This window comes from Cebus imitator, unplaced genomic scaffold (genome assembly GCF_001604975.1).
Source record: "Cebus imitator isolate Cc_AM_T3 unplaced genomic scaffold, Cebus_imitator-1.0 Scaffold91, whole genome shotgun sequence".
Taxonomy (NCBI): Eukaryota; Metazoa; Chordata; class Mammalia; order Primates; family Cebidae; genus Cebus; species Cebus imitator.
In genome coordinates, this window is record NW_016107406.1 from 3111346 (window position 1) to 3136288 (window position 24943).

Here is a 24943-nt window from a genome sequence, read left to right on the forward strand (position 1 = left end):
TTGACATGGAGCCTAACTGTCACCCAGGCTGAACTGCAGTGGTGCAATCTCAGCTCAGTGCAACTTCCACCTCCCAGGTACACGCTATTGTCCTGCCTCAGCCTCCCAAATAGCTGGAACTACAGGCATGAACCACTGTGCCTGATTAATTTTTGTATTTTTAGTAAAGATGAGACTTCACCATGCTGGCCAGGCTGGTCTTGAACTCCTGACCTCAAGTGATCCGTTTGCCTCAGTCTCTCAAACGCTGGGATGTGAGCCACCATGCCCGGTCGTGTCTTGTCTATTCTTAATCATAGTACAGAAGAACTTGAGAACCAAGCCTGTCAAGTTCCATAAAATTCCTCTGTGACTTGAATTGGGACTGCATCACTTTTATAGATCAATTTGGAGATTTGGCAATTTTGCAATATTGAGTCATTCCACCCAGGAACATGCTCAGTCCCTTCATTTATTCAGATCTTTTTTTCCTTAGCAAATATTTATAGATTTCTTTATTTAGATGTTTTCCATGTTTTCATTAGATTGATCGTGGGGCATATTTGTATTGCTGTTGTAAGCCTGTAATTCCCAATTCCTTTTCTTCTTTTTACGGGGTTATAGGGGAGCCATAGATTTTTATTTTTGTATGTTTATCTTATACCTTACTGGAATTTCATTAGTTCTAACTGTGGTCTAGTTAAATCTCTTGGATTTCATAGGTAGGCAGTTATATCATCTGCAAACAAGGGCATTTTATTATCGTCCTTCTCAATATTTACACACAGTGTGTATCTTTTCCTGTCTTGTTGCATTGTATAGGATCTCCAGTACAATGTTCAGTGGTAGCAGTGATGACAAGATTAAAAGAGATGAAAAAGATTCTTCCTTTTCCCTAACTCCTATAAGAATGCTTCTCATATTTCGCCAAAGGCTTTTTAAACTTGTCTTTTAAAACTTGTCTTTTAAGTTTGAATATCTTCTTTTATGTACATTGTGATATGGTAAGTCATGTAAAATCATTTTCTGGAAGTTGATACAATTTTAATCAAAGTAATTATTCAAGTGACCTGTCCTGTATGGAGCACCAGCTGAGCCATATTGGATGACATGGTCCTGGGCGTGTGCAATTTGGGGATATAGGAGTAGGGTGGCTGAATGTTCCCCTGGGGATCTTTTCTCCTCCCTGACATTTAATGGTAGTGTGATGTGAGACACAGAACGAAAGACTATGAGTCAGAGGTTTCAGTCTCTCCTCTACCATGTATTAGCTACTAATCTAAGACAGAGATTCAACCTCTTAGAATTTCCGTTTTCTATCAGATCAGAACAAAGATCTTGGATTAGTGTGTATAATGTGCCTACAATAAGAATGACAATATGACTGTTGTTAGAGTAACAACTATTGCTATGGCAGTCAGCACTATTAATAACTACTAACAGGGACTAAATAATGACCGGGACAGAGACAGAGTCCAGAATGGGGCCCTGGGGTGCTCTAACCAGCTTTGCTGGCTCCTGAGGCAGTAAGGAGCCCTGAAGGCCTGGGACTCCCGTGAACTCTCCTGTGGCCTGGATGACTGTGTTTACTCCTTGCTGCCAGGGCTTGGTCCCAGTGTGACCCATGTGCCTCTCTCTGGAATGCCAGCCAGGGAACTTGCTTCAGCTGTCAGTGCGTAGATACTTTTGCCAGTCTGGCCTAGCATAGCAACATTCTTGAGTCTAGGTCTTTGGGCCAGCAGGCCAGGCCCCTTCTGGGACTCCCCACTCCAGAGATCCCCCAAGGCTGGTTGGAATCAACAGGGAAAAACAGCTGAGTCCTTCACTCACAATTCACCTGCTGATCAGGGGTGAGAGGAGATGCATCTTGGAACATTAGGCCCTAAGAATGGCATACACACATGTTGTTACTGCCTGCATCAAGGTGCAGTAGAACTATCCTGAGATTTGCAGCAATCTGGGGTCTGCTATTTCCTCACTGTGGGATATTGGGACGTTGTTTTCCTCATCTGTTATATAGGAATCACAATAATCTTCCCACTATTTTTTTTTTTTTTTTTGAGAAGGAAGGAGTCTCACTCTGTCACCCAGGCTGGAGTTCAGTGGCACGATCTGGTCTCACTGCAACCTCCACCTCCTAGGTTCAAGCAATTCCCCTGCCTCAGCCTCCCAAGTAGCTGGGATTACAGGCACCCACCACCATGCCCAGTTATTTTTTGTACTCTTAGTAGAAACAGGGTTTTGCCATGTTGGCCAGGCTGGTCTTGAACTTCTGACCTCAGGTTATCCACCCACTTTGGCCTCCCAGAGTGCTGGGATTACAGGCATGAACCACCATGCCTGGCCTTATCCCACTATTAATGAGGCTGTTGCAAGTATCATTTGAAATTGTGTCTATGATGTGATCTGTAAGTTGTAAAGCATAGAATAAATACAAGGTGGTCCTGAGTCTGGTCCTCATATTCATGGTCATAGACATGGCCATTCCACAGATGTGTGTGCAAGATGCCCTAGAACGGTGTGTCAAAAGTAGAAAACCAAGGGGAAAGGTTGGGGGATTGGGAAGGTGATCATAGGAAAGGAGGCTGAACCCAAGAGTTTATCATCAGAGTCTTGGATCTTTTGTCACTTTCCCATCCATCTCCCCATCTCACATTGCTCCAGATCTCTCCATGCTGCAGGATAAAAATGGACAGTGCTGCCTGAAGCCTCCCTGACAACCTCCTGCTGTGTTGCTAAGCAACTTGACTTCTTCTTTCAAAAAAGGGAACCTAATGCTCAAGGTTCTGGCCTTTCAGCCCCCTTCAGCTACTTCCTTCTTCTCTGACCTCAAGGAAGGAAGGAAACTCGAGGAAAGAGCATCTCTGACTCATGGAAGGAGAACTGGTTATGGAACTGGAGGATTAGGCTGGTGGGAAATGGGATGAACTTGCAAGGCAGGTCTTTGCTTCTGGGCTAATCACTATTGGGGATGACAGTCCTAGAACAGCTCTCTCTGCTGAACTCTCTAGGCACATGCTCTGTCCTTGCAGCAAACCAACAAGGTAGGTATGATCAGTGTTTCCATTTCATGAGGTCACTGAGGCTCACAGAGAGTAAGCAGCCTTCTCAGCCTCACAGGGAATAGGCAGAGGATGAGTCTGAAGCCACGCACATCTGGGTTCCTTCTACTCCATCATGCTGTTTGAGATATTTGCAAGGGTCACGGTAGACCACGAGACTTCCAAAGTGCATTTCTCACTTTGCTGTTTGTCTGGAACCCCTGGTAAATGCTGAAATAGAGCACCTGGCTTGAGGTTGAGCTGGGGTTTGGGCATATAGTTCTGCTAAATCCTTGGCCCCTCAGAATCTGCTTATTCTTCCAGTAGTGAAGATCAGGGAATAAGGGGAGGGTATAGAATGAAAGCCGTGCTGCCAGCGTTTGAAAGGCATCTCTACCACTCGGCAGCTCTGTGATCCCATGAGAGTTATTTAACATTTTGTGCCTCAGTTTTCCTATTTTATAGAATGGGAATAACACCAGAGCCAACTCCAGAGGGCTGTAAGAATTAAATAAATGTAAACCTCTTTGAATAGTGGCTGGTACATAAAAGTTCAATAAGTATCAGCCCTCATTATTATTACTTCTAGGAGGCTTTAGCATATAAACTTCTTTCATATCCCTAGTGGTTAAGAGAATTCACTGCCACTGAAATCAAACTAGATTCACATCCTGCACTGCTCTTTCTCACTGTGTGACTTACAAGTTTCTTAATCCTCCTGTGGCTCAGTTGTCTCACCTATAAAATGAAGAAAATAATAATGTCCACTTCAGAGCATTATTGTAAAGATCAAATGGGATATGGGTATTAGCTACAGTAATGTTAGTTGCTCTAATAGGAAAACTTCCTACTTCCAAATTTCATGTACTAGTCTACAAAAGAATCACAGGAAGTAAGCATTACTATTATCTACATTTTAGAGGAGAAAACAAGTGTCAGAACAGTGTAGCCATATTTCTAAAGTCACATAGCTAGTAGCTAGCTGAGATCTTATAATTTGAAATTCGATACATTCTTTTGTTACTTCATAAAGAAATGAGGGACGTTCTGGGTATAGGAGGCCAACCATATGATCATGGCTGCAGACCCATAGCCAGTCAAGAAGCTTGTTCTTGGTGAAGTTCACCATGTGGGCCCAGGACAAGGTCTGGGCTGGTGTGAAAGAGTAAGCCCAGGCTCCTTTCCAGGGCATGTGGAGGGCAGCTGATGGGGATGAGAGGGAGAGGAGGCACGTGCTTGCTTTGTTTTGGATTGTTTTGTCTGCTTGTTTAATAATAGAAAGCACTGATATAAGTAGCAAGGTACTTAAATCATTATTTAATCTTTACAGTAACTCTATGAGACAGGTTTAATGGATATTATACTATCATTTTACACATGAAGTCATTGAAACACAAAGAAGTAAAGTAACCTTGCTCTAGCATTGGTAATTGAATGATAGAGAAAAAATAAAATAAAATAAAAATAAATAAATAAAGAAGTAAGGTAACTTGAATGAGGTCACATAGCTTGTAAGTGACAGAGTCAGCATCCAAACCCTGGAAGTCCAGCCCAAAGTCTCTGCTGTTAACCACTGAGCTATGTTGCCTTTTGTTTTCAAAGAAGGGTATGCTAGGAAAAAAACAGCAAACAGCATCCCCTAGGAGAGAATTCTCAGAAATAGAAAAAGTCAGCTGGGGCCAGGCGCAGTGGCTCATGCCTGTAATCCCAGCACTTTAGGAGGCCAGGGCAGGCAGATCACTTGAGGTCAGGAGTTCAAGACAAGCCTGGCCAACATAGTGAAAACCCGTCTCTACTAAAAATACAAAAATTGGTCAGGTGTGGTGGCATGCACCTGTAATTCCAGCTACATGGGAGGCTGAGGCAAGAGAATCACTTGAATCCAGGAGGCAGAAGTTGCAGTGAGCCAAGATTGTGCCACTGTACCAGCCTGAACAAAAGAGCAAGGTTCTGCCTCAAAAAAAAAAAAAAAAAAAAAAAAAAGAAGAAGAAGAAGAAGAAAGAAAGAAAAATTCATCCGGGCACAGTGTCTCATGCCTGTGACCCAAGAACTTTCAGAGGCCAAGGTGGGAGAATCTTTTGCAGCCAGGAGTTTGAGACCAGTCTGGGCAACACAGAGAGACCCCCATCTCGACAAAAACAAAGTAAAATGAAAACTAGCTGGGCATGGTGGTGCATGCTTGTAGTCTCAGCTACTTGGGAGGCCAAGATGGGAAGATCTCTTGAGTCCAGGAGTTCAGGGCTGCAGTGGGCTATGATCAAGTCACTGCACTCCAGCCTGGGCTAAAGAGTGAGACCCTATCTCTAAAAAAAGAAAAGATAAGAAATAGGAAACATCGTAGTCAATGAGACATTGAACCATTTGCCTCTAGACATGACACATGCCACCCCAAGATGGAGGAGTGTCATGGAGAAATCCTATTGACCAAACCAAAGTAGGAAATAGCACTCAAGTCAATGTGTAGTCAGAGCCCCACCCACCTCAGAGAACAGTGATCTCCAAGCCTGAAGAGCCTCAGTTAGGAAAGTGAAAGCTTACAAAAGCATTGGGGCCAAAAAACAGTCTCTATTTCTTGTCAGGGACAAATGTACTTCCTTATCAAACAGAGGCCTAACCAAGGACACTCATAAGGCAAGCTGTCAATTTGTCCTTTATAACCAATTGTAGGTGGTGTGCGCCTGTAACAGGCAAGCAGCAGGTCATTTTTACATGAGCAAGAAGCTATCCAAGAAGGCTAGCAAGAGTGGGTCTGGTGGGATGGTAAGGATTTCAGTTGTCAGGTCATGGGCTGGCCCAGCCACTTCACTCCAAGCCTAGGTTCCCTCATTTGAAAATAGAGGTAGCCATCTCCATCTGGCAAGGTTGTGGCCAGGTCAAAGGAAACACCACCTGTAAAGCATTAGCATAGGGCAGGTCCTGGCAGAGTCATGTTCAGTGAGTGGCAAGGCATACTTTTATCATCAGCAGATCCACTTGACATGGATTATAAGTAGCTCAAGGAACAAGTTGAAGTGCATTTTGGTGCATTTCAAAGACACATTAAAGGAAAGGTGAAGCCCAGAAGAACAGAAGGCTCTGAGAGAAGTGCATCACAGTGGCCCATTGCGATGCCTGTCTATGGTCACATGCACTGGCGTATGAGAGTGCTCTGTGAGCCTCAGTGCCTTCAGTGGCATCATTGCACTGTGACTGTGCACGTCCCAAACAGTAGGAACACAAATGTCCTCAAGCTGCATGTTAGCAGGGCTTCTAAGTCCATCTGCAAGTGATAGCAAGTGGAGCTCAGTTGCACTGAGCACATGTTCCTGGAGAAGATATGGGTCTGTGTCATCCTGCATGGGAATGATCCTAAAACCAAAGTGATCAACGACTGCTCAGGACTGTGGAAAGTTCACTTGGAACCGTGGGAAAAAGTCTGGCAGAGGAATAAGAAGACACAGGTCTTGGAACCAGGCCTGGGACTTCAACCAAGTCATTTAACATCTGGAGCCTTGGTTTATTTATCCTCCTAGCAGATAAAGCAACACCTGCCCTGTCTGCTTAACCTTGGAGAGGTCAGTACAACAATGGCTGTGAAAGCGTTTTGTAAACTGTACTGCAAGCACATGACGGGGGGTGGGGAGTGAGCCGTCCTTTCACTGGCAACTTGAATAAGGGGATAGAGAAAAGGCTCAGAACTTCAGAAAAGGCAAGAGGGACTTGACCCTGGACTGGGAGAGGAAAGCAATGGTGGGATCCATACCTTGAAGGGCCAAGGACCAAGGGGTTAAGGGTCCATGAGGACAGGCTTGGATCATCAGGAAGCTGAGTGAGGTAAGAGTGTGGGTGCTTCAAGGACTGGGTGGACTATAGTCCTATCAAGGCCACAGTAACCCAGGCCTTGGAGATATCACAGAGGGAGGGGCTCCCAGAGCTGAGATAATCTGCAGAAGAGGATTCCCACTGACTGCATTCTGAGGCTGGGTTCAACCTTATACACCACCTTGGATAGACGTTTTCCAGCTCTTCTTTTTTTGGAACAGAGAGAACCTAGGTGACCCTTAAAGTTCCACAGAGCGGAGTTTGCAAATCTCTGGTTCAGCCTCGTTATTTTAATGAGATGAGAATGGAATCCCAGAAAAGAGATGTGATTATCTGAAGGTCACACAGCAAGTTAGTTGCCAAGCTGCAACTGGAACTCAGAATTTCTGGTCCCCGGTTCTGTATCTTAGCCTCCCAAACTGGCTATGTGGACAGAAAAGAACAGAGGCATGGGTGAACTTGAAGGATGTGATTTCATAGGTAAGAAGGTCCCTTAATCTAGCGATGGATTGTCAGCTGCCCAACAATGGCTAAAATCCCTCCTTTAGTGACTCCTTCACAGGATTCCAAGAGTCTCAAGGTTAGAGAAGTCACCTAGTCCACCTCTCCTCTCTGCTTCCCACAAAAGGGCCTGCTGAACATTCTGGTGACAGAGAACTCATCCAACATGTTCTATAGCAGAGGCTCTTCATTAGATCAAGGTGACATCCGTTTTACTGGAGCTTCCAACCACATGTCCCATTACTGCCCTTAGTCACATGCATCCAGATCCTCTTTCTCAGGACAACGTTTTGAGTAAATGAGGACAGCTCCCATTCCCCTTCCCCCAGTTGAAATTCCAGATACATCTCACATTGTTGTTGGCTTTCCACTGTTTTTCCTCTTCACTTCCTGGGTCATCTACACTGTGTGTCCTCCATTTGGTCTCCTCCTGAGAGTAATACTGTGCACAATGTTCCTGGGGGCAGACTTATTAAAGCAAGTGGATCACTTCCTTCATCTTAGGTGTCATACTCCATCAGTGCATCCTTGGATCACAATGATCTTTCTGCACTTCACCCTACAGACTCCCATTTAATGTTACATTGGCTAGGACATTACTCATTTGCACACAGGCTCTGCTGAGCCCTACCTTTGCCAAGACTCTGACTTCCTGTTGTTTTATTTAAAGACATAAGAGCAGGGCCTCACAGTCCTTCCTGAGGAATTTTACTTTGTGGCCAGGCGTGGTGGCTCACACCTGTAATCCTAGAACTTTGGGAGGCCAAAGGCAGGTGGATGACTTGATGTCAGGAGCTTGAGACCAGGCTGGTCAACATGATGAAACCCCATCTCTACTAAAAATACAAAAATTAGCTGGGTGTGGTGTCAAGAACCTATAATCCCAGCTACTTGGGAGGTTGAGGCAGGAGAATCACTTGAGCCTGGGAGGCAGAGGTTGCAGTGATCTGAGATTGTGCCACTGCACTCCAGCCTGGGTGACAGAGTGAGACTCCCTCTCAAAAAACAAACAAACAAACAAAAAACACAAATTTTACTTTGTTACATTCAGTCCACAATTTTTAGCAGCCCAGATCTTTTTGGATCCTGGCTGTATCTCCTTAGTATGTTTCTTCTTCCCCCCAGCTTCCTGACCCCTGCAAATAGGGCTGTAAAGGAACTCTCTGCAGAAAGTCACAGAGGACCCCACTAGGCCAGACTGACTCACCTGCTTGAGAATGCACCAGCCCACTCTTCTACCCCAGGAAGTGTGTAGGGCATAATGATGTGGAACATACTTAATCTCTATTCAGTTATGAAAGCGGGATATTATCAAATTTTAAAAGGCATTGGCCAGGCACCGTGGCACACGCCTGTAATCCCGGGCACTTTGGGAGGCTGAAGTGGGTGGATTGCTTGAGCTTAGGAGTTCAAGACCAGCCTTGGCAACATGACAAAACCCTGTCTCTACAAAACACACAAAAATTAGCTGGGCATGGTGGCACATGCCTGCAGTCTCAGTTTCTCAGGAAGTTGAGGTGGAAGGATCACTTGTGCCCGGGAGGTGGAGGTTGCAGTAAACTGAAATCTCACCACTGCGCTCCAGCCTGGCAGCCTGGGAAACAGAGTGAGACCCTATCTCAAAAATAAATAAAAGTCATTGAGAAAAGAAAGGGAGGATTTTGACAAAGAATTATCAATAGTAACAGTGGTGTCTGTGTAACAGGACTGTAGGTTTGGGTCTTTTTTTTCCTTCATGTTTCTTTACATGCTTCATCCAACCAATGTTTCATGGAGGAGATCTTAGGTGTACGCTTCCAAAATTTCTATGCTGAGTGTGTGTTCTTTGGAAAACTAGAAAAAATAAAGTGAAAAATAAAATGAAAGTGAATAAAGGCTTTTTTCCTAGCTAAATTCTTTGGGAAGCGGCGTCAGGCCCACCCCACACTCCCGACTGTCCCGCCTCCTGCCTGCATTGCCCCTTTCTGTGCCCAAGAAGAGGTGTGCCCGTGGGAAAGAACAGCCAGGACGGCGGGGGCGGAAAGGGGAGCCAGGGACTTGCCTTGAGGCACAGCTGCCTTGAGGTTGGGGTTGTCCCTTTAGGCACCTCCCCCAGGGTTGTTTTCCTCTAAGCCAAGGCGTTTAAGGTAGTTTTCCTGCCAAAAGGTTTTGGAAAATGTGCGAATAGAATTTAAGGGGCCGGGCAGGTGCAGTAGCTCACGCCGGTAATTCTAGCACTTTGGGAGGCCGAGGTGAGTGAATTGCCTGAGCACCGGAGTTTGAGATCAGCCTGGGCAACACAGTGAAACCCCGTCTCTACTAAAATACAAAAAATTAGCCTGGCTTGGCAGCGCGCACCTGGAATCCCAGCTACTCGGGAGGCTGAAGCAGTAGAATTGATTGAACCCTGGGGGCAGATGTTGCAGTGAGTCGAGATTGCACCTCTGTACTCCAGCCTGGGCGACAGAACAAGGCTCGGTCTCAAGACAAAAAAAATAATAATAATTTAAGGGCTGTGGCCCGGGTAGGCGGGCTCAGTATTCAGAAGGGCTTCTAGGTGGTGAGGAAAGAGGCCCAGTCAGGAGAATAATCCACCAGACCCACTTCCAGGGCTTCCAGAGGTCGGACCTGGGAGGCAGCGTTCCCTTTTTCACCCTCCTCTCTGAAGGCCAAAGGAGACTCGGAAACCACTGGGTCCCGCCGTGCTCAGTCTGGCCAGGCACCTGAGTTTACACCGCGGGGCGCACAAAATCCACCCGGGTTTAGGTACAACGCCCTCCCCGGCGTACCCTCCTCCGACCAGCAGAGGGCGCGCACCGCCCGCGAGAAGGAGGTGCAGCTGTGAGTGCCTGCGGGGAGGCTGCGAGCCCCTAGCGCTGGAGCCGGGAGGGAGAGAGACCCCTTCTTCTGCAAAGGAGGAAGCCGAGCCAGAAGAAAGTCGGCGGCAGATGCTGGGGGGAGGGGGCGGTTTGTGCGGGACGAGGAGAGAAAGTCGAAGTGAGAGCAGGATGAGGAGGGGAGGGTGGCTGGGGAAGTGGATGAAATAAAGTGGCTGAGGGAACGTTGAGGTAGGGTGAAGCTGAGCCTGGAGGGGTGAAGGTTGGGATGAGGTGGGGGCGGATGCAATGAGTGAGATGGGGAAGAGGTGTTGTGGGTGACTGTTGGGTTGAGGTGGGGTGAGGGGCGGGGCGGAAGGATGGGTGAGATGGAGGGGATGGGGTACGGGTGCCTATCGGGAAAAGGTAAAGTGAGGGGCTAGTGGGAGGTGGGTGAGATGGGGAGGGTGGGGTAGGGATGGGGTGTCTATCGAGATAAGGTGGGGTGAGGGACGAGTGGAAGGGTGAGTGAGATGGGGAGGGTGGGATGAGGTGTCTGTTGGGATAGGGTAGGGTGAGGGGTGGGTGGAAAGGTGGGTGAGATGGGGAGGTGGAAGGGGTTGGGGTGGAGTGTCTGTTGGGATGGTGGGGTGAGGGGAAGATGGAAGGGTGACTGAAATGGGGAGGGTGGGGTGCGGTGTCTGCTGAGATGGAAGTAGGGGTAGGGTGGGGTGCCCGGCAATTGAAAGACAGAGTGAGGTGAGCTGAGGCCGCCTGGCAGGGTGGGTGTGAGGCAAGGCAGCTCCCTCAGGCTGAACCCACCCTCCAGGCCGCTCATTCCCGGCAGGCGGCGCCCAAGCCTGAGCCACCCTCCTTCTCGGGATCTCTTTCTTGGCAGGTCTCTGCTCTGGCCCCAGATGAGCCTCTCCCTGCTTTTCCCTATCCACGGGTTCTGGTGCAGCAAAGAACAGAGAGAGGAGGCAGCGGGGCGCTCAGGAGCTTTAATGGGGCTGGAAGGGTCGGAAACACACTGGGCCTCCTGTGAGAGTGGGGACAGGAGGAAGGGGACCATGTGTCCTGGGGATGGTGGCTCTCACCAAACCTGCTCAAGTCCCAGGAATGAGGACCGTGACAGGCCTCCACGTGCTGGGGTGGGACCAGTTCAGTAGGGGAGAGCAAAAGTGGGAAAATATTTGGCACTGGATAAAAAGAAGTGATATTGAATGGGGCTTCTAAGAGCCAGGCGGAAATGCACTGGAGTGGTGGGGAGAACGAACTCGATCCCGGACCTGGAGACCGAAAAGAAAAAAAAGTCAAGCAGGGCGCACATGGCCCTCCTCAGGGGATTGTGGGGTGGGACAGGGGCAAATCTAGTGCCAGAGGAGGATTGAGGGGACTCTGTCTGGTCCCCGGTGCTGGGTGCGGCAGGTGGAGTAAACTCTGGGTTAGAGGACGGTTGGCTGAGGCTCCGGGGCCCCTCCTCGGGATGCGGATGGGATCGGGCGAGACTCTAGGCGTGCGGGCGAGGCCGCAGTCACCGGATCGCCCCGTCTAGTGGTAATGGCCCCCTAAGTGCGAGGCTGCAGCCACGGCCCCGAAGGGCCCGGGCGGGGGCTGCAAGCTGGGGCTGGGGTAGAGCGCGGCGGTGGCGGCAGCGGTGGCGGCTGGGCCCGGGCCCGGCCAGTAGGAGAAGCCAGCGGGCGCGACTCCGGCCGAGGCAGCCATGAGGTTGAGTTTGGAGAGGCCGGGGAAGGGCAGCGGGGCGAGGCCGGCGGGTAGCTTGTAGAGTGCCCCGTCCTGGGCGGCGGCGGCGGCGGCGGCGGCTGCAGCGGCGGCGTGGGCGTGCGCGGGCGGCGGCTGGCAGGCCTGTGCCAGGCCCTGGAAGTCGAAGCGGTAGGCGTAGCGCTTGCCGTGCACCTTGCTCATGATGTTCTTGTCGTAGTAGTAGCGCAGGGCGCGGCTCAGCTTGTCGTAGTTCATGTTGGGCTTACTCTTGCGCTCGCCCCATCGCCGCGCCACCTCGTCCGGGTCCGTGAGCTTGAACTCACCGTGGCCGCCCTCCCACGCGATGCAGCCGGCGTTCGCGCGGTCAGCCAGCAGCTCCAGCAGAAACTGCCACAGCTGGATCTGTCCGCTGCCTGTGGGGAGGGGGGCGGTCAGCCAGAGGCCGGAGCCGGGAGGTGGAAACTGGGGGAGAGTGCAGGCGGGAAACCGACCCACCCGGGGAGGAACCTGCCCTGGGGGAAAAAAGGGCACGTCCAGCTGTGAGCTGCTAGCGGGAGTAGCCGACCCGGGAGGGGCTGATCCGCAGAGTGGTCTTTAGCCTTTAAGGCGCTTTTGCACAATGGAAATGCGGCTTCCACCGAAGAGCACTTAGATTTCCTGATGCAAGGTTTTGTGGAACTTCGGGGGAGAAGGGGAAACATCGCCTCCCCTAGGTGGAAGCAGCCAGGGCACCAAGGCACTCGGCTTTCCAAAGCGAGGAAGATCAGATAACCGCCGCCACTCACCATCTCAGCCGGGCGCCCTTATTCATGGAAAAGCCCGCACAACTGTGCAGGGCGACCTTGGGCAGGTGGTTGTACTGCCACATCCCAGCTGGACCACCTCCAGAGATGGGAAGGGACAGACGTGCAGCGGGAGGACCCCAACCACTGCTGGACAAGATCCAGCCAGGCCCTGGTCCCCAAAGACATAGCTGGACAGGGTACTCCCAAGGTGGAGTGGTGGCTGGCTTCCTTGCGACACCGCATCGGACAGGAGTAGGAATAGTGGCCCTCTATACATGACAGGAGGGACAAGCTCTCAGAGGCTCCCTGTCCTAGCCACCCTCAGGTGCGCAGTCTCTGCGCCGGTCCTGAGAGTTTGGCCTCTTTTTTCGGAACAGGAGGGATTCCCTGTCCAGTATGATGCCATAGTTCTTGGGGGCCTGATGAACACCTCTGGGGAGGGGAACCGGACCCAGCAGCTGTTACGTTGGGCTACCGACCTCCTCCTGTCTTTGTGCATCTCCCTCCTTGCTGGAGGCAGCAAGGGGGTTTTTCCAGGATATGCGAGTGGTGAGAGAGTGGGGTCCCAGAATTCCTGCTCCTCTGTCTTGGAGCCTCAAGTAGACAGGCAGAGAAAAATCCTGATACAATCCCCCCCACTCCCTTTTAGAATAAAACGGATTTTCCTCGAAGTGGTCTGTTTACTGCCTCAAATAGAATCTAGTGAACCCCTCTTCCTTTTTCAGCCACTGGCTTAGAAACCAGACGCTGCCCTCCCCCAAAATTTAAATCCCAATCCTTTCAAGCCAGCCCAGCAAAGAGCCTCCTGGCTCCTGGCCCCAACGTTAAGTTTTAAGGTCAGAAGCAAGGGAAGGTTTTGGTACAAAGGTACACCTGGCACCAACAGCGGAGCAACCTCAGCTGCTTGGATGCGTGTTCCTGTTGGGCATCATTTCCTTCTGGGTAAAACAGTTGCCAACCTCGTTTGTGGTTCCTGTCTCTTGGTGAGATCTAGGGTAACGACTGGGATGGGAACTGGGGGAGACACTGCCGTCGAAAGGGTAATTTAGCGACTACCAGTGGAGCGTTGGTGGTGAACCTGGAAATCCATTGCTATCATCTGGCAGACTTGGCTGGCAAAGATCAGCCAGTGTGGGTCAGCGCGGGAGGGTGAGGCAGGCGGCAGTGGTCAGGGTCTAGTGATTGGCAAGCCCACCGTGTTTGGGGAGTAATTCCCCCGGTTTCATTGCCGGCTGGTGCTGTGGCCTTGAACTCCTACTACCAGCAGGGAAAAAACGCTAAGTGTCCCAGTCGCAGCCCCAAAGCCTGGAAAATCGTACACAACAGCAAAGGGGCCTGGACTGGGATCCTCTCCATCTGCCTTGCCCTGCAAGTCTTTTCCTGGTGCTCAGAAGATGCAGGAGCCAAAAACCATGTGAATGTCTTCCCAAGGCCTCCCCACAACCAGGCCAGGACTCCCAGAACCCTGGGTACACACTACTCCCACCTTCTGTCTGCCTGTGCCCTGACCCCAACTGCCCGCGTCTCCGCAGCCCAGAGGGCCAGCAAGCTCACCTTTCTGAACCGCGGGGCTCAGCGGCCCCCAGCTCGGGTTCTTCCCTTCCTTGAAGAGACCGTCTCCGACGGTATCTGCAGCAGCAGAATAAAAGAATCAGGCGAACCCCGGGCGGAAGTTGTGGGCTTGACAAAAGGGCCCCGGGCCAAGGCTCAAGGGGGGTGCCGTGGTTCCCAGGCGCGAGGCTGGGGGCCCGGGCCACCCGGCTCCTCCTCCCGGAGCCTGGTCCAGGCGCGCCGCGCGGAGCCCCTCCGTAGAGCCCAAGTCAGGAAACGCGTCCAGGAAAAAGGAAATCCGCTTTCCGAAGGGGCCGGTTGGAGCCTTATAAAGCCGAGCGGGGAACTGCTCCAGCCGAGCCGGAGCGCGGGGAGTCCATCCGAGAGAAGAGGAGGGCACCTGGAGGGCCGGGCCCGAACGCTCGTAGCAGGAAGGTGAGGAGCCATGAGGGCGCAGGGGCGTCGCCCGCGGGCCACAACCTCCCGGTACGGCTCGGCCACAGAGTCCTCCACCATGCCAGAGACCTCTGCTTCCCCTCTTAGGCTCTTGCAGGTCCCTGAGTCCCGGCTGTCGGCCCCCAGGCTCCCATTCTGCTCATTTCGACTCCTCTAGACCCTGCACTGAAACCCCAGAGCTCCACTTGCCTTTAGGTCCCCCCAGTGCCCTAAATTACAATCGGCCCTCCCTGCAACCCGAATCTCCGGACACCTTCCCTTCTCCTGGACCCCAGCACTCTCTTCCCGAGCCTGAACCTAGACTTCCCGCCCCAGGTTCCGGTGCCACTAGCCCCCGGCTGCTCCCTGGTACCTGGCAGGTACATGTTGATCAGCAGGGGCTGGGAGGCGCCGCTCTGTCTCATCGCAGCCGGGGACTGGGCGGTGGGAGATGGGGGGGACGGGGAAGGGGGGCGAGGCAGGCTTTGCGCTCCGGGGCACCGATCCCCTCCCGAAGCGACCGCGGGTGACAAGGAGGAGAAGACAGCGCCGGGTCCGGCAAGGCCTGGCGGGAGGGGGCAGCCAGGGCGTGGCGGGGGGGGGCAACGGGGGGGACAACTGGGGGAGGTCCTGGAGCAACACTCCCAGCTACGGGACCGCTTGGAACCCTCCGGCCTCCGCGCGGCCAGGGGCCGCAATTTCCGTTTTAATTAAAGCGCGGCCGCCTCGGCCCCCAGGACCCCGCCCCCGCCCCTCTTATCGTCCCATCGCAATAAAGTCTCCAACGCGCCGCGCCACAGCCAAGCGCACCCGGCAGCCCCCCCGCGCCCCGCAGCTGGGGAGACGCGCGGGGGATGGGCCCGGGCCAACCGCTCTGATGGGGGCCGGGAGCTCGTGTCTTTCCGCCTCCCTGACTCTCTGCAAACAGTGATGGGGGTGGTGTACCCGGCCACACCTCGGACCCTAGCGGCCATAGCCCCCTCCCCAGTGCCCTTCTTCCAGTCGACTCCCGCTCCTCTCGCCGCTCACTCTCCTCCCCCTACTTCTATCCCCACCCGGGTTCCCGTCTCCAGGCTGCGTTATCTGCATCTTCACTTTTAAATTTCCGCTTCCCTCCCTCTCGCCTGTCGCTGAGCTCCCGGCCCTGCAGCCGCTGCTCCCTTTATCTCTGCCCCCACCCTGGCTCCCTCCTCCTCTTCTCCCACTCTCTGCTCTTCCCTAGAGACCCGAACCCCTTCCCTGTCTCCCTCTTACTTTGGCACCTTTCTTGCCTTTCTGGGGCCCCTAAGCCTCAGGCTTGGTGCTGGGCCATCTCTCTTGGCACCTTATGCTGGGCAGCCCCCTCCTCGGTCCTCCCCACCCCCTTTCTAGGTCTCTCTTTCCCCTCTATTCTAGGCTGCTTTTCTCTCCCACTCCCATCTCCCCTCCAGCCGTCTCTCCATCTCATCCCTCTCCCTCCCTTCCTTTTCTTTTTCATCCAGTCCCCACAAATTAGTAGTGGCCTGGACTGCTGAAGGCCTCTATAGATGTTGAGAGTCTGTCTTGGCTTCTCCTGATGAGTTCCTGAGCCCCCTGCTACTTCCCTGTACAATCGTTTCTCTCTCATTCTTCCCCATCCCCTGTCCTCCCAGTCGGCCACCCACCCTCACCACAACTCCCATTCTGGGCACCCCAGAATCAGGCTGGAGAGGTGGAGGGATTAAGGCAGAGCTGTGCATTGTGCAAGGCTGAAATCCACTCCAAGAAAGGGATTCCTATTTCCAACTCATTCAAAGATGTTGATGTGGCTCCCATGTGGCCTAGAGTCTCTCTGGGTACCTATGGGTCATCCTGGCTCCGGAGAGGCAGGCTAAGTAGGGATGCTGGCTGCAGATGAGGCTCCAGCCCAGAAGCCCACCTTCTGAGCCTTGCAATATGGAATGGCTACTGTCAAAACTGGGATTCTCAAAGTCCTTCTCTCTCACTACTTGAGCCCAGGGGTGAAGGAGGCCTGGGAATGGCCAGGATTCCTACTAAGTACCTGGTCTTGGGGTGCCTGATTGAGGATGTATGGAAAGACGCCTGGGGTTCTGCAGGCCCCTGTCCACTCTCATTTGCCGTAGCTGGAGTGTTCATCTTTGCTGGAGTGTTCATTTCTGCTGGTGGAGGGTGCAAAGGAGCCAGGGAGAAGTGTGGGAGACAGTGTGGAGGGAAAATGAAGGATTCTAGGACCTCAGAGGATCCTAGTGGGACAAAAAAAAAAAAAAAAAAGCCTTCAGGATGTGGACCTGGAATCTGGTAGGAGCAAAGACTAGAAGTTAGAATGTTTCCTGTGGACCAAACTCAGGGCTCCAAAGAAGGGGAGGGCCTTGAAGGTGGGGTCAAGATCCCAATCCTTCTTCTCATTCCTCTTACTGCTTCCCCCACCCACTGTGGACAGAAAACAAGGAGCAGGAGGTAAGCACAGAAAATAGCAGGGGGCAGGAAGTAAGAGCTGGGGGAGCTGGGAGGCATCAGAATTCGCCCACTTAATGCTCTCAGTGGGAAGCTGAGGTGTAAGGAAGAGGCTCCTAGAGAGGAGGTCCCGAATATCCCAGCTCTGAACTGGGCAAGGATCAACAGTACAGGCTTTATGCCCCAGCCTTACCAAGAAGCCAGTTGCTGAAGGGGTGGGGCACCAGGAAAACTGTGCATGGGGGGAAGTTCCCTCTACCCCCCCCCACCCCCCCACGGTACCCATCTTGATCTCCATCCCCTCCTGCTGCAAGTGCAGCCAGGAAAGCCAACAGCAGCGTGCTGGGCAGTTTCCCCTTCATCCCCTTTCCGCCCTGCTGGGAGTTGGTCCCAAGTGGTTCTGCAGGTGGTCAGCCTGCTCAGAACGAACAAAGGACTGGAAGGTGAAAGCATTAGAGTTTACACTGTCCTCTGTGACCCCCACTTCTTAGCTGCAGACTGATATAGGGAGCAGAACATGAGCCCTGGGTCCAGAAAAACCTAGAAGGTCCAGGGTGGCAAAAGCTGCAGCAGATATGAGCTCCCCTGACTTCTGCATTGCACAGACGGGGAAACAGAGACCCAGAGACCTGTGCCGGGTTCAGAGTCACACTTCTCATTCCTGAAGCCATCTTGCTGATTCTTCCCAGCAACCACAGGTCCCCCATAAGGAGGTCAGCTCAGTCAAGGGCAGATTCCAGATCTCCCTTTGCTCATTGCCTGCTCCCCAAAGCAATCGGTGGGGAAATGGGCTGCTGGGCACTGGAGCCAGTTTGTTTGGTTCTAGGTTCAACTCCTAACTCCCCCATTTCCTGGTTTTGTGCCTTTGGGGGAACATAACCTCTGTACTATACTTGGGTCTCCTCATTTGTAAAATGGGTATGGACTGGGCACGGTGGCTCACGCCTATAATCTCAGCACTTTGGGAGGCTGAGGTGGGCAGATCAAGACCACCTGAGGTCAGCAATTCAAGACCAGCCTGGCCAACATGGTGAAACCCCATTTGTACAAAAATACAAAAATTAGCCGGGCATGATGTTGGGTGCCTGTAATCCCAGCTACTTGGGAGGCTGAGGCAGGAGAATTGCTTGAACCCAGGAGGTGGAGGTTGCAATGAGCCAGTATCGTGACATTGTGCTCCAGCCTGGGCAACAGAGTGAGGCTCCGTCTCAAAATAAAAATAAAATAAAATAAAATAAAATGGGTATGATAGTACCTGCCAAGCAGAATGATGAGTTTTATATGAGATAACGCATGTGAAGTGCTTAGAACAGATTCTATACATGCACCCATTGTAAATATAGCCATTCCACAGGGGGATGGGGAGGTGCCCGTGACCAGGAATCCCAGATTCTTCTGGGGCCCACAGAAGTTTGGGTCTATGCTGGGGCCTGAGGCTTTTGGCCACAGCTCAATTCAGCCTCCACCTAACAGCCTGGATTTAGGGCCAGGAGCCCTGTGTTCAAATCCTGGCTTTGTCACCAATTAATTGGGTTATATCATCAAAACTACTCCTTGGACCCCCAGTTTGGTAAAAATAGATGAAATTGGAGAGTATTAGGAGGATTGAATGCAACAAGGACCATGGACTCTGGGGCCCATTCAAGTGTAAGGCAAAATTTGTATCTCACCCACAGCTCTCTCCCTTGGTCCTCCAACCCAACCCTAGGATCCATAGGTGGAGGACGTAGGGGAAGGAGGCCCCTACACTGACTACCCCAATACTTTTCCATAACACCATAAGCATTTGCAGGGGTTTCTCATGGAATCTTCCCAACAGCCCCTGTGAGACAGGCAGGACAGGGGTCAATAGCGCCAGCTTACAAGGTGAGGGAATTGGGTCCCAGGAGTTCTGACTTATGGTGCACAGCTCTTCCCAAAGGAGCAGCCTGACTTTGCACAGCTGAACCTCTGGGGACTTCAGGCCCAAGTCTGACTGCCCCCTGGCATTGACCTGCCCTGCCTGGCCTGGAGCAATAATCAGAGCCACCCTTCCCCACTGATAGATCCACTGGGGACTTGAAAACACAAGAATCTGGCTGGGCATGGTGGCTCACACCTGTAATCCCAGCACTTTACGAGGCCAAGGCTGGGGGATCACGAGGTCAGGTGTTCAAGACCAGTCTGGCCAACATAGTGAAATCCCGTCTCTACTAAAAACACAAAAAAATTACCCAGGTGTGGTGGTGTGTGCCTGTAATCCCAGCTACTTGGGAGGATGAGGCAAGAGAATCACTTGAACCTGGGAAGCGGAGGTTACAGTGAACCGAGATCATGCCATTGCACTCCAGCCTGGGCAACAGTGCGAGACTCTGTTGAAAGAAAGAAAGAAAAAAGAAAGAAAGAGAGAGAGAGAGAAGGAGGGAGGGAGGGAGGGAGGGAGGAAGGAAGGGAGGGAGGGAGAGAGGGAGGAAGGAAGGAAGGAAGGAAGAAACACAAGAATCCCCACAGGATAGGATGAGGTGAGTCCCAAGAATCTTAAGAGGTTCTGCCTGTGTGGGGGTCGGGGGAGGGGCATCACTAACTGTACCAAAGAGGGAACTGGTAGAAAACTCACACTAGTGCCAGGGGCTCTAATGGCTGCGGCCATACTCAGCCCTGCCATGCCTGTGGGTGCCTGCCACTTGCCCCCAACCCAGGCTTACTGTGTCAGCCACTGAGGGGTGGCTTCTACAGCTCACCAGTCCTCTGAAGGGTAGGGAGGGAACGGAAGACTGAAGAGGGGGTGGTGTGAAGCGCTGAGAGGGGGGATATGAAGAGGCTTTGTAAATGCTGGAGTTCAATACCACTGCAAGGGACTGTCATTGTTCAAAGGGTCTGGGGGCTGGGCTCAGAGGGTGGAAGTCTCCCTTTTGAAGGCACTGAGAGGCAGTGGGATTTCCCACTACCACCCCTCCTACGGATGGAGGAAAGGGGACAAATGCAGGAGGCTCAGGCTTCCCTGGCTGGGCAGTGAGCTGGGTGAAGGTAAAGGCTGAAAATGCTCTGGGGTTACAGAGGAAGCCCAGGCCTTCCGCGTATGGTAAGGAAGTTCTGCCCTGCATCTTGGTGCCTGGGCCAGGGGTGTGTAGAAGCTGCAATCCAGCTATGAGCCCTGATGTGGGGGTGTGCCCGCCCTACCTGCAGGATGGCAGAGGTGCCATCTGAGCTAGCAGAACCCCTGGCTCATACATAGTGGTGGACCTTACCAAGGAGAGGTTTGGGACTGGTGACATTTAACAGAATTGCTAAGATTCTTACCAGCCCTTTGCTGTCAGCCCCACCAGAGCCTACCCACACACAACCTCAGCCAGCTGATGCTCAGTAGCCAAGGTCCTGGAGCCTGTGGGGGGAGGTCAGCTTGGCAGGGAGGGACCCTCAGAAAGATGAGGATGGAGATCACAAAGTAAGACACCAAGGAGGCCAGAGGGGCAGGAAGATTCAGGAACCTTTATTGAGGGTCCTCAGGGAAGGTGTCTGGGGCCGAGGAGCCTAGTGCTGGACTCTCCGGATGGACTGCAGCTGCCCGGTGTGGGCCTGTGTGCCGAACTCACTGTAGGTATGGAACTCGCCGCTGTGCTGGTCCCGCTCCAACACATACTGGTAGCCTCGGTAGCCTGGGTACTGGTAGGCTACCCACCTAGGCCAGTGAGGGCACAGGGGTAGAGAGTAAGCTCTGCCCTCACCCCCACCCTGTGTTTTCCACTAGCAGCCCCTCTTTTGTAGCTCCCAAGCCCCAGCTCCAAAATCACTGCTTCAACTTTCCCCACATGGCTCTCTCCCTCCCCCACCCAATGCTCCTAGTCTTCCTATCACCTGTCTCATCCTGTTTCCCAAACCCACCCTCCATTGCTTCCATCCCCTCATGTTCTCCAACCCTTCCTCTGTCCCCATATTGTCCTCTGCCCCCATTCTCCTAGGACCTCCTCCTTTCCTCCCTCCCAGTCTGACTCCATCATCTCACTTCCCCTCGCCTCCAAGTCCCCAGTATCTCTCTTAGTGTCCTCCCCACACCACTTTCCTCCACCCTCTCCCTCAGTCCCCATTGCTGCCCTGCTCTTCTGTCTTCCCGGTTCTAGTTCCAGGACTCACGCTCCGGAGCTGACTTTGAGGGAACCCACATCCTTGCTGGCCCAGCCCATGGAGGGCAGGGATGGGTAGTCATCACTGAGGTCGAACTTGCAGCCCTGGAAGTTGTCCCCCTCAAACAGTGTCACACGGCTGTCATTGTGGTTCTGAGGCCCAGGAAGGTTGGGACAGAAAGGTCAGGGCTTCTAAAGGGTGGTCAATGGATACATCCTCAGCCTCGCTTCCCACCCCTCACTGCCCCCACGAAAGCTGTGCAGCTGTCTAGGACCTACAGGCACTCCCAGACTCACCCCATCAGCTCCCTGGCAGTCTGGGAAACGGATCACTCAGAGGCTCCCTCGAACCTGGCCCCTCCCACGGCTTTGGGCTAAGGAGGTGATTGGGGGAATGGGGTTCCAGAGACCCTTTCAGGTAGGGACTAGCGAGCATCTTGTGACATGGACCTGTTTTGCAGGAGCAAAATCAGAGGTCCTTAGAGAAATCTGGCCTATTCACCAAGATAGTTCCCTGAGGGACTCACTGATTGACTACCCAATACCCTGCCCAGCCCCTCAGCACAGCCTCTCACAGATTAGCGCCCAGCTAAGGGGTAGTGGATAGCAGAATCAGAATAGACATGTCAGGGCATCAATACCGATTGCATCTTGGCCCCAGGGCCTTCCCACTGCATGGCTCTTCAGCCTCTTGCAACAGAGGAGCTGCACCGCCCTGGGCTGGGTCCTCTGCTTTCCACCCCTCATTCCTACTAGTACCCAGGTCAGCACAAATGGAAAGTAAGATCCTCTCTTCCGGTGTAGTTGATTCATTGCCGATATCCTCACACACACAATAACACACACAAACGCACTGAGACTGACTCTTTTCAGTGTCCCTGGGCAAGCCACTTTGTCCCTTTGAGCCCCATTTCCACACCTGTGTATGGGGCTAATAGCAGCCATCCTGACCTCACAGGGCTGTGTGAGGACAGAGTCGGTCCCTCACATGTGTGGTCGATTGGATGTGAGGGAGCCCTGGACGCTCAGGACTGGGATGGCCTTGGCGCTGTCCGTGGTGATGATTTCTGGACTCCTGGCCTACGTCCACAATCCCAACTTTCTTGGAGACACCCTACTGATTCTGAGAAATAACGCTATTACCACCCACCTTGGAGTTTGCTTACACACGCCCATGCAGGGTTTGGATGGCCTTTCTGGGACCCATGGTGAGGCCAGGGCATAGAGCTAGGAGGCAGAGGAGGAGAGGTGGCTGTGCTCACCGCGCAGAGTACTGGCCGGAAGGACAGCAGCTGGTTGCTGCTGTGGCTGCTGCTGCCACTCCAGGCGCTCCAGCGAGGATAGTCTCCTTTCTCTAGAATGAACTGCTGTCCCTGGAAGTCGGGGTACTCAAAGGCCACCCAACTGGAAAACAAGAGCTGGGAGGTAACTGCCCCAGGTGCACCCCCTCTGCCTCCCCCTTGCTTGGCATGATTGACAAGACTGAGAGGCACAGTATTTTTCTCCAGTCCCAGTCCCTTCCCCTGACATGCCCATCGCATGGCAGTCCAGCCCCTGTTGTGGCTAAACACCCCAAACCTGCTGCTATCGGGGGTTTGAGGAGCCCAGGCTTCCTGCTCAAGGACCCCAGGTTGGGAAAGAATTTTCCTGGTTATAAAGATCACCCCACCACCAAGTGCTTCTACCTCACGGGTTTAGGCCTTTGCATAGGGAAGCACTGGAGGACCCTTCTGAGTATTAAAGCAGGAACTGGGAGATAGGGGATGGAGGGTGAGGGACAGGGGTTGGGGGGTATGGCAGAAGACGGGGGAGGGTGGGAAAAACCGGGCTCTTGGAGACCAGGGTGGGGCCAGGGAAGGGGATTGGGTTTCTTTTGTTAAGCCAAGGACAGAGCCTTCTAATTTTGCACAGAGAAAAACTTTGGGAATGATGTACGTACACTAGGAACCCCTTCACTGTGGGGCCCCATGGGGACCCTTAAAGGGTCGCTTCTCGCTTGCATTTTTTTTTTGTTTGTTTGTTTTTGTTTTTTTGAGACAGTCTCCCTCTGCCGTCCAGGCTGGAGTGCAGTGGCACTATCTGGGCTCACTGTTTCCTCCACCTCCTGGGTTCAAGCGATTCTGCTGCCTCAGCCTCCTGAGTAGCTGGGATTACAGGCCTGCACCACCACGCCCGGCTAATTTTGGTATTTTTAGTAGAGGCAGGGTTTCACCATGTTGGTCAGGCTGGTCTCAAACTCCTGACCTTAGGTAATCCACCTGCCTCGGCCTCCCAAAGTGCTGGGATTACAGGCGTGAGCCACCCCGCCCGGCCTCGCCTGCCTCTTTAACTCGCACAAAAATACACGCTTTCCCATGATTTGTCTTGCAATGGGTGGGGAGTTTAGGGAGGCTATGGGGTTTCCGGTGTTGGCAGGTCTCTCCAGGGCTCACAGGAGAGGGGGCTGAGGTTCAGAGCCTGGGCCGGTGGAGCCCAGCGCCCCTCAACCGAGCCCAGCCGCGGCCAGGTGATCACTCACACGCCGTTTTCCACTTTGACCGAGCGCACCCTGCGCAGGCCTCCGCGTTCACAGATGTTCGCACAGTCGCTCAGCAGCCGAAAGCGACGGCCCTGGAAGTCCTCCTCGTCCCAGAGCGTGAGGCTGGCGGGCGCCGAACCCGGCGCGGGGGTGCTGCTCATGCCGCTGCGGACAGGAAGAGTGGAACCAGGCGCTCAGCGTCTCAAGAGCCCCATTCCGAAACACAGCCTGTCCAACCTGGGTTGGACTGGGGGCAGGACCCAGCCTGGCTCTGGACCCGGCTGCCAGGGCCTCGCTCTCTTCCCGCGCTCCCAGCCCGTCCCCGCCCCAGTAGCAGGCATTCACCGGGTGGGTGAGCTCGGCACACGAGGGAAATGGACAGGCTACCAGGCTGCGCGCGGCCGGGCGGGCCAGGCTTTATACTCTGGCCTTGTCCCCTACCCGTACCCTTTTCCTCCGGGGTGGGGGCGCTGAGTCAGCAGGCAGGCGGCGGTCGGCTCTGGTCTCCGCTGGGGAGCCGAGGCCTCGCCTGCAGCCGCCGCTGTGGCCCCAGCCCATAGGGAGGACAACAGAAAGTGCTGAGGCGCGCACCCCGCGCCCGCCGCAGCCCAGGCTGACTCCGCGCTTTCTTTCTTTCTAGCCTGAGCCAGGCGGGGCGCGCCAGGCCTCAGGACAGGACGCGCCCTCCCTGGCCCGGTCCTCGGAACGAAGGGATCTGGCCTCCGGGGGCCTCAGGCTAACACCGCGCTGCTGACTTTCGGAGGGGAAGTTCTTCCCCGGGTCTATCTACAGCCTTCCTTGGCCCTAGTCCCGGCCTCTCTTTTGGGCGACGCTAGGGCGGAATTAGAGAAAGCACTGCGCAAAGGACTCGCTTCACATGCTCAGTCCTCTTTTTCCTGGAGGATCGGTGCATCGCGGCCCCTTTCCTCCCAAGCGTGCGTTCCCAGATCCTGGGCCGCTCCCCTGGGGCCCGGGACGGAGAGGAGGCGGCGGCTAGGACACACCACGCCGCGGCTCCGGCTCCGGGCGCTGGAAACCACCTCCCGAGGGCCCCGCGGTTTACTCCGGGTTTAGGCTTAATGGCCACCCAGGGAGTGGCTCGCCGCGGGAGGTAGGAGGAATGTTGGGCCTTAGCTCTGCCCAGCTCGTGCCGCTGCGGGTCTCCCACAAAGATCCAGGCCTTCGGGGCTCCAGGCCCGACGTCTGCCCGAGAGTTAACCGCTGAGGTTGAAGCGCTTAGTTCAGGCCGACCTCTCTCCCCAGGCTTTCGGGTGCGTG

General features: G+C 53.4%; 2 protein-coding genes and 1 long non-coding RNA gene across 4 annotated transcripts; 1 reads left to right on the forward strand and 2 right to left on the reverse strand.

Moving 5' to 3' along the window:
* The first annotated feature begins 6186 nt into the window (after positions 1-6186).
* Positions 6187-7637, forward strand: LOC108309017. The gene is made up of 2 exons (XR_001827150.2): positions 6187-7302; positions 7385-7637. It is a non-coding gene; the product is annotated as an uncharacterized LOC108309017 (long non-coding RNA).
* A 3468-nt stretch (positions 7638-11105) lies between these two features.
* FEV (FEV transcription factor, ETS family member) lies at positions 11106-15639 on the reverse strand. Its single transcript, XM_017535088.2, has 3 exons — positions 14988-15639; positions 14183-14257; positions 11106-12256 (listed from the first exon to the last, which is right to left on the reverse strand). Exons 1-3 carry the CDS (start codon positions 15037-15039, stop codon positions 11670-11672), a joined length of 714 nt encoding a protein of 237 aa, XP_017390577.1. The 5' UTR covers positions 15040-15639; the 3' UTR covers positions 11106-11669.
* A 4856-nt stretch (positions 15640-20495) lies between these two features.
* CRYBA2 (crystallin beta A2) lies at positions 20496-24110 on the reverse strand. 2 transcript variants are annotated; one of them, XM_037740849.1, is made up of 5 exons: positions 24011-24110; positions 23666-23830; positions 22410-22551; positions 21158-21300; positions 20496-20689 (listed from the first exon to the last, which is right to left on the reverse strand). In XM_037740849.1, exons 2-5 carry the CDS (start codon positions 23824-23826, stop codon positions 20530-20532), a joined length of 606 nt encoding a protein of 201 aa, XP_037596777.1. In that variant the 5' UTR covers positions 23827-23830; positions 24011-24110; the 3' UTR covers positions 20496-20529. The 2 variants fall into 2 exon arrangements, with proteins under 2 accessions (XP_037596777.1, XP_037596778.1); XM_037740850.1 differs by having other exon boundaries at positions 20496-20705.
* Positions 24111-24943: the final 833 nt, after the last annotated feature.

Excerpts from the sequence above, each read along its gene's own strand:
- FEV (XM_017535088.2), bottom strand. The coding sequence starts at position 15,039 with ATGAGACAGAGCGGCGCCTCCCAGCCCCTGCTGATCAACATGTACCTG. Across the intron at positions 14,258-14,987 it reads GATCAACATGTACCTGCCAG|ATACCGTCGGAGACGGTCTC; the intron begins GTACCAGGGAGC and ends CTGCTGCTGCAG. Across the intron at positions 12,257-14,182 it reads GAGCCCCGCGGTTCAGAAAG|GCAGCGGACAGATCCAGCTG; the intron begins GTGAGCTTGCTG and ends CCCTCCCCACAG.
- CRYBA2 (XM_037740849.1), bottom strand. The coding sequence starts at position 23,826 with ATGAGCAGCACCCCCGCGCCGGGTTCGGCGCCCGCCAGCCTCACGCTC. Across the intron at positions 22,552-23,665 it reads GTCAAAGTGGAAAACGGCGT|TTGGGTGGCCTTTGAGTACC; the intron begins GTGAGTGATCAC and ends CTTGTTTTCCAG. Across the intron at positions 20,690-21,157 it reads CTCAAAGTCAGCTCCGGAGC|TACCCAGGCTACCGAGGCTA; the intron begins GTGAGTCCTGGA and ends GTAGCCTACCAG.